Source organism: Branchiostoma belcheri, unplaced genomic scaffold (assembly GCF_001625305.1).
Source record: "Branchiostoma belcheri isolate BF01 breed outbred unplaced genomic scaffold, Haploidv18h27 scaffold252, whole genome shotgun sequence".
NCBI lineage: Eukaryota > Metazoa > Chordata > Leptocardii > Amphioxiformes > Branchiostomatidae > Branchiostoma > Branchiostoma belcheri.
In genome coordinates, this window is record NW_017803857.1 from 219112 (window position 1) to 227736 (window position 8625).

An 8625-nucleotide genomic window follows, 5' to 3' on the forward strand; every position below is an offset into this window, starting at 1 on the left:
CATACTAGGGAGATGCACAAGAAGTTCAGTGATCGCTTTACATTGGTTACCAGTGCCACACCTGTTGTCCTGAGAGAAATGTATCAGTATCTGACGAATGATGCCACAGTAGAAGAGTGTCCATTGAGCAAAGACATTAGACAAAGACTGAAGATGCTTCTAGATTCAGAGGACCCAGACCTCATTGTGGAGTGAGGTCTTTGAATGAGAGGAAGGAAAGTTATCCAGAGTTCTGGAATGAGGCTGCAAAGGTGATAGAAGAAATGCAGCTGAGAAGTGTTGATGACAGGCGACACGGACAAGTCTGCTACATGGCACTGGCAATGTCAATCCAGGATTTTATCACTCAAGTGGCCAAGAGGCTTCCTGAGGAAGCAAAGATACCCTCTCCATCATGGGTAAGTCTTCAGTTTTGGCCTAAAAATCCATACGCTGATAGAGCTGTACGCTATACAGGTAGGCTGGGAATCAAGTACATGGTACAAAGCAGACAACTGAACCATGACCACCCGACTGTCATTATGCGGCCGCTGTTTTCAAGTACCTGAAAGAGTTTGCAGTGATGTTCCGAGACTTCACCGCATTTGTTTGCCTTGATGACAAGCACAGCATAAAGGTGGGGGAACCAGGATACCCCTTAGCTGCCGTGGACAGAGGCAAGTCTGTACTAGTTGCACAAGACACAGTTTTCGTTGTTGCAGACCATGACTTCGCGAAGGTGAAACTTGTTCCCAGTGTGACACTTGTCTGTGAAGTTCCTGAAAGTGCCAGTGAGTCATTCTACCGCGGAAAGGTGTTCGTGTCATTGAAGGACGCAACGTTTCAACCTTCGTCGCCCATCAGACATCAAACAGAACTTTTTCACATCCTCACCCAAGCTGGAAAGCTTGGCTTGCCAATATTGTGTCAATACAGCGATGGAGGGCCTGACCACAGGCTCACCTACATCAGCACACAGGTGTCCCTGATATGCATGTTCATCATGGCAGACTTAGACATGCTTGTATGTGCTCGAACTGCCCCGCAAAAGAGTTTTCGGAACCATGTGGAAAGGGTGATGAGCATTATCAATCTGTCATTGCAAGCTATCGGTGTGATGAGGGAGAAGATGCCTCCTGCAGTGGAGAAGCTAGCTGGACTTGGCACTATGAAGGATGTCAAAGCTATGGCTGACAAACACCCAGAGCTCAAGCAGGCACTTGTAGCAAGCACAGAGAAGACACGTGCAATGATGAATGAACTTTTCCAGCGCCTAAGTTTGAAAGGTGAAGCAGTGTCTACCATCGAGCCTGCCACAGATCAAGAAGTAGAGGAGATGTGGGAACTGATCTTGATGGTCGTCCAAACTCTGACAAAGGGTGACCCCACCAAGGTCAAGGTGCAAAACAAGAAAGACCTCATGGCATTTATGCACCACTGCTGTGTGTCCAGGCATTACAGCTTCAGCATCAAGAAGTGTGGCGACAGTGCATGCACAATATGCAAGAAGCCAAAGCTCCCTCCAGAGGTGTTCAACCAACTGAAAAACTTTCCAGATCCGGTAGCTGACGGTACTGGGGAGCACTACAGGCCGTTCATTGAAGTGTATGGCACTGCAACATCTGAGGGATACAGACCAAGTCTGAAAGATTCACGTGCCAAGGACCACGGTATGCCATTCTCCCCATGTGCGGAAAACACCAGAGGTGTAGTGGCTTGTTTGGATTGTGGGAAACCCAGAACAATCCACAGTCAGCGAGCTCTCACAGCAGTACAGAAGAAAGACTTGGACAGTCTGAAGGAGGACTCCATGTACACCTGTGGAGTATGCTGGGTACCTGAGAACCATCCTCTGAGAGAGATCTGTTATGTGAGTAGGTGAGTTATAGTACTAGTGTACGTGAAGTTTATATTGTTTGACAAAGTAAGTATTCTGAGGCTGTAGTACAATTGTAGCTCATCACAATAGTACTTTGTATGACCTACAGCTGGACTTTAAAAGATGCAAGAAGTAGACTAAATATAGCAAAACTGTTTAAATGGGTAAGACAGTTGATTTATTGTTTCACAAAGTAGCTGTTTTTTCTGCAGCAAGTTAATCTTATGTCTAATGTTCACACCTGTTTTGTGCAGGGCTCTATCATGTGACCGGCCAGTGGAGCAGTACTACTACTCTACAAGACTAAAGGCACCAGCAGCCTTGAGGGCAATCCTTCCGTTGGTTTGCTGGCAATGTGGAGCGGAGGAGACACTGCCCATCCCTGTAGAGAAGATGCAGCAGTTCCAGACTGTTCATCCAGAGTGTCAGGTGGGTTTTAAGTCTTTATTTACTTGTGCAGATTTATCATGTACAATGTCTGTGAAGATATTACTTTGTGTGCATACACAACCATACAAATTTTAATACATGAAAGAACTATATTTTGTTGATGAAGGTTAGATATCCTCATAGCAATATATACATGGTAATTCCCTTCTCAAACCAGTCTTAAATTGGAGATAAATACTGTAGTGACATCCAAATACTGTAAAAGTCAATCAATAAATGATTTCTTCCCATCTTGCAATTTTCTTGTAGGTGTGCAAATCTGCAGGGATCATGGAGAGAACCCGGGGACGAAAGAAGGTGAAAAGGAGAAGAGAGGAGGAGGATGGCAACTAAGGTGTCTTTTATTTTATTTGCTTTGTCAATACAGTTCTAACAAGGTGTTGTCCCCGACGTTTGGAAGGACGCTGACGTCATTCCTGTTCCCAAGGAGTTGCCACCGAGCCTGTCAAAGCTGAGGCCAATCTCTTTAACATCAGTGTTTGCAAAGGTATGCGAAGGTATTGTAACTGACTGGTGTCTGCAAGACATACTTCCCTGTGTAGACTCGCGACAGTACGGGTCACTTCGTGGCCGGTCTACTACACATTACATGACGCTCCTGACACACAAGTTACTGGAAGCTGCGGATAAACATAGTCACGTGTCAACCCTTGTCCTGACGGATTTCTCACGTGCGTTTGACTTGGTCCATCACAACACTGCCATTAACAAGCTGATCGACCTAGGGGTTCGCCCGTCTGTCGTGCCTTGGATCATTGACTTTCTCTCTAAGCGACGCCAGCGGGTCAGATATCAAGGTGTTGTGTCCGACTGGCAGACACTAACATGCGGAGTACCACAAGGCACCAAACTAGGGCCGTTAGTCTTCCTGGCACTTGTCAACGACGCCGTACCCGCCGAGGAATTAACAGCGGACACCTTTAAGTATGTCGACGACTTGTCATTATTAGAATCACGACACGTGCTCAAAGCACCCGCCATCCAAGACGACGTCGACGGTTTAGTCAGATGGACTGATGACAACCATATGACCCTGAACCCGTCAAAATGTAAAGTCCTGCTGTTCTGTTTTATGAAGCATCCGCCACCCCCACCTGTGATCACAGTCGGTCCCACACAGCTGGAGGTCGTCGAGTTTGCACGCATCCTAGGCGTCATACTGCAGAGTAACCTGAAGTGGACCAAACACGTCGAAAAGATCGTTGGGAAAGGAAGCAGACGGCTCTACATGTTAAGGACACTGTACAAATACGGGTTGAAGACTGCCGACCTTGTACTCGTCTACATCGGGTTCATACGTCCAGTTTTGGAGTATGCATGCCAAGTGTGGCACCCGGGACTTACAGTCGCTGAATGCCAGTCAATAGAGAGAGTACAGAGGAGAGCATGTAGAATCATTCTTGGACAGAACTACAGTAACTACAGCTCGACCCTATCTGAACTCTCCCTATCCACACTTTCCCAACGACGGCATGAACTGTGCAGGAAGTATGCTGAATCGCTGCTGAAATCCCCGATCTACAGAAACTGGCTGCCACCAAGCCGCGAGACCGTATCAGGCAGGACGACCAGGTCTAGCAAACAGCTACAGACTCTCAGACACAGAACTGTTCGATTTACTAAGAGCTCCATCTACTTCATGACAAAGTTATTGAACGATGTGTAAGTTTAAATATTCCGGATGTTATAACGGCTGTTTTTATAGTAATATTGAAATCGTATTCCACATGTATATACAGTATTTGTAAGGCTGTATTGATTTTAAATTGTAAAAAGTCGCTAATTCAGCCATTTTGGCTGCCACAGACTTTTATTTGTTTATCTGTTTATATATATGAATATATGAATAAACCAGTCATCATCATCACAAAGTGCTACGTTGAAAAGCATAATCCCATCAGCACCAATCCATTTAAATTAAGTATTCATCCCCTTCCATCCATATTTGTGCCCATATATCATATCTACCAACTCCTTGGAAACTACATTTCTAAGGATAACAAATTAATATATTAGAAGGGTTGATATCTAACAGCTGCTTTTCATGCTGTTTTTCTTCAGGTCCCTGGAAGGATGACAGCTGCAGATGTAAAGAAAATGAAAATAAAGAAGTTCTTGTTTGGTCACCATACTCTGTGTGTTTAGTCATTTATTCAACCTTCCGGACCACTTATATTTCATAATAAAGACAACTTTTTTTGCCAAACTTTTTTTTTCGCTCGCTCGCATCAATTTTGGGGTTCCCAGAGGATGTCATCCATATAATCAAATCAACATGGCCTTAGAAAACAAACTAAAACAAAAGTATTTCAAGCATGTATTGAAGCTATTCTTTTATACGGGTCCGATTCTTGGGTCATAAACACTACGAGATCCAAAAAACTTGTCGGTACTTACACTAAGATGTTGCGGGTAGTCTATAACAAGTTTCAAGTTTCAACACACCCTGGTGTAAACACATGACGAACAAACAGTTATATGGAGCACTCCCAAACATCACCACGGTAGTGAAAAGACGTCGGCTTAGCCTCGCGGGTCATGTGACTCGTGGTACAGAACCAGCGGGTCGATTACTCCTCTGGACTCCAGAGGCAGAAAAGAGGAGTGGGCGTCCAATCACAACACTCAAGAGTCTTATCCAGTCTGACACTGGTGTACAAGGAGTGGAACTTTTATCTGCTATGAAAGACAGAAAGTACTGGAGACAAAACTTTACGCGCTGCACCTCAGAAGAGGATGAGTAAAGAAGAAAGAAGAAGATGAATGCAATCCTCATGAGTTCTACGCTTGATCAGGGGATTGGTAACAAAAGAGAGGCTCCGCAGGGATGAAATTCGCGATCAAATCAAATGCAAAACGGCAGGTGGGGCAGAGGCAGTGGGTTATCACTCAAACTGTTGCATATTTATAAGCATCCGGGCTGCAGTTGGCTCATTACAATATTACAGTAGCTTATTATCATATTAAAATGAGATCTTTGCTTGGGTAACCCGTGGGACGCCTTACACCAACAGAGCAATCAAAAATAATCACATTTCGGGAATCGTACCCGCGATGTACAGACATTGCCACATGTGAACAGCGACATCTAGCGACATGTAGTAAAATTGCAGCAATCAGGTTGACGTATCAACAGTGCCATCTAGCGACATTTAGTAAATGGCTGGCAGATGATCGAATGGCAGAATGGCTTGTTGTTCCAATGGCCCAATATTCAACTGATATCATAGCATTTTGACGCGCAGCATTTGAAATGCAAAAATAACGGTCAAGATAGGGTAAAGAGAATCAATGCCAAATAAACAATTTCCTGTTTACCCCAGGTTACATCTTCCTACGTACCATTATTTCTAAAGTGACGGATATTTGTTGCCTGTTGATAAACCGCTTTCTCCATCCCCAAAGATTATCACCATAACTAGGCAGTCCTTATTAAACATGTCCCGACTGATCGTGCGCAATTATTTCTCTACCCAAAGTTTGTTGCAAAATATGAAAATTAATGAACGATAAACAGCCTAACTGTTGTTCCTGATTGATACGCTGCTTACACAAATTTGACACCTACCCTGTGCCGAGGCCGGCCAGGCGACTACAGCCGCGATCAGCAGCAGTTTCCACATCCTGTCCGTCTGTAGGGTTGAGCCCGACTGTGGCGCTACTTCTGCAGGATGAAAGTCTTATAATCAGAGGCCAAAATGCAGACCTCTTATTGGTCTGGGCTTCGGTAGAACGACACAAAGTCCAGGCCACATCCTTGACTCCAGCGGCGCGTGGCGCAAACTGTCTAAACAAGTCAATTACCAGCTATTCGGACTCGGTAACTTCGGCACGAGGCAAACCTGGGAACGGCGGGTGTTGTGGGGACGGGCGGTTTTGATCTGATGTCACAGTAAACGACGTCGATAGCCTGGTTGATGCCAACATTTAGACAATTTCACACAAAGTATAATATCTGTTGGATATCAATACGTTTTAGAATGTTGCACTATTTTTATGGCGACTGGTTATGCCACTATGTAATAGAAGAAATTTACTAATAAAAGCAAATTATAAGATAAGAAATTGTACAGTGGTCAAGTTCAACTTAGAATCCGCTTTGGCATGGGGTTGACGGTGTAAGACAAGTATGATTATGTAAATTGTAACACTGCATGTCGTAATAACATAAAGCGTAACCCTGACAATAGTATTGGGTGCGTGTTTTACACTCTGTTTATAGAGACGGAGGTGCTACCTGGGGTGAACGCCCTACCGGCCGATTGACATGGCATGAGTGCAGAGAATATACTTTATATCGTATCCAGAAACGTGCCTAGTTCTATGTTTGCATGGTTCAGGGTTACAATAAGGCACGTTTCTTTATATCCTCCGCGAATCCATAACCGTACCTGTCTAGCTCAATGTCTGAATAGGTCAGGTTAGGATCAGACACGGTTCTGGATAGTCTCTGCTTATCCAAGACGTAGATTTGCCGCAGGCACAGTTCTGGATACCGGTGGACTGTGCCCCTCAGTAGGACGTCATGAAGGCAAAGCCACTTGACTCCAGCGGCGCGTGGCGCAAACTCTCCAAACACGTGCATTACCAGCTACACGGACTCGGTAACTTCGGCACGAGGCAAACCTGGGAACGGGCGATGTTGTGGGGACGGTTGTGTTGAGGGGACGTCATAGTAACGATAGTCTGATTTGTGCCAACATTAAGACTTCTAACACGAAATATCTCCGTTAGATTTTACTACATTTTAAAAAATTGAACTACCTTTGTGGGCACTTGTTATACCACTATGTGAGAGAAGAAATGTAGAAATAAAAGTAAGTCATAAAATACGTCAGTTAGAATCTGAAATTGCCTTTGGCATGAAGTTGACGGTTTTTGACAAGCATGTCGTAATATTGCATGCAGTAACAGCATAAAACACGCCTGACAATAATAATGAATGCGTGTTTTAAACACTGTTTATAGAGACTAGACGTAGGTGCTACTTAAGGTGAACGCCCGACCGCCCTAATGACATGGCATGAGTACAGAGGGTCGGAAAGTTTATATCGTATCCAGAACCGTGCCTAGTTAGATGTTTGCATGGGTAAGGGTCACAATTCTTTATAGTCTCCGCGAATCCATAACCGTACCTGTCTAGCTCAATGTCTGAATAGATCAGGTTAGTATCAGGCACGGTTCTAGATAGTCTCTATGTATCTGAGACGTAGATTTGCCGCAGGCACAGTTCTGGATACCGGTGGACTGTGCCCCTCAGTAGGACGTCATGAAGGCAAAGCCACTTGACTCCAGCGGCGCGTGGCGCAAACTCTCCAAACACGTGCATTACCAGCTACACGGACTCGGTAACTTCGGCACGAGGCAAACCTGGGAACGGGCGGTGTTTTGCGGGTTTGTTGAGGCGACGTCATAGTAACGGCAGCTTGGTTTAGACCTTCACACGGCCAAAAGTCATCATGAGACATTACTACATTTTAGTGTTGTGGAGACAAGTTTGTTGAGGGGACGTCATAGTAACGACGCCAGCAACATTTAGACCTCTCACACCCCAAAACATACCCATGTCTTCACTACCTTTTAGAATGCTACTGTACCTTTGCTTACACAAAAGCATACTATACGATATGTCCTTTAAGCTAGTGTGTTACGCTGAAGTTATACCGGCGGCTATGCAGATACAGATACGTCAATAATACAGAGATGGTCTCCAAAATACAACTGGCCATTGCCATTGGCCTTGGTCCTTTGCCCTTAAGTGTATAGCGGGTAAAGAACATACCACGATACTGCATGCTTTAATTGCACACACTTAGCAATAGTGGTAGGTACGTGCCGTAAAATCTCCAAACTCTTCCATTAAAAACTCATTGCCTGCACGATCCAGACCCGGTAACTGTTTATAGAGACGGAGGTGTCATTTAAGGTGAACGTCCTGCAGGCCTATTAACAAGACATGAGTACAGAGGGTTGGTCTATATGTATCGTATGTATGACTAATTAGAACAAATAAAAAAACAAAGGAGGTAAGGAGCAAAGAGTAAATAATAGTACATCGAGTGAACTTGATAACGTATACGGTATACCGGTACAATGAGTCAAATCAAAGGAGACATAAGTAATAACTAATAAAATTCATCATAATATAAAAGTCAACCTTTGCATAAGTAAGCGGAGGTGTTACTAGGGGTGAACCCCTGACGGTCAATTGACGCGCCAAAAGGAGCAAAGTGGTTAATGCCGATCAATACCCTTTACATGGCAACACTGTCCTATGCCACAAAGTCTTAAACACTAGATTTTTAGTGTTGATCATC

At 44.4% G+C, this 8625-nt stretch overlaps 2 protein-coding genes across 2 annotated transcripts in view; one reads left to right on the forward strand and one right to left on the reverse strand.

Annotated features, from left to right (window-relative positions):
- LOC109471660 (gastrula zinc finger protein XlCGF57.1-like) overlaps nucleotides 1-8625 on the reverse strand; it is a gene marked incomplete at its 3' end in the record, with an annotated part of 92047 nt that overhangs the window by 63270 nt on the left and 20152 nt on the right. The window lies entirely within an intron of this gene.
- Nucleotides 7-2408, forward strand: LOC109471662. The gene is made up of 2 exons (XM_019770998.1): nucleotides 7-1857; nucleotides 2113-2408. Exons 1-2 carry the CDS (start codon nucleotides 563-565, stop codon nucleotides 2381-2383), a joined length of 1566 nt encoding a protein of 521 aa, XP_019626557.1. The 5' UTR covers nucleotides 7-562; the 3' UTR covers nucleotides 2384-2408.

Coding starts and splice junctions, on each gene's coding strand:
- LOC109471662 (XM_019770998.1), top strand. CDS start 563: ATGTTCCGAGACTTCACCGCATTTGTTTGCCTTGATGACAAGCACAGC. Junction 1,858..2,112: donor GAGATCTGTTATGTGAGTAG/GTGAGTTATAGT, acceptor TGTTTTGTGCAG/GGCTCTATCATGTGACCGGC.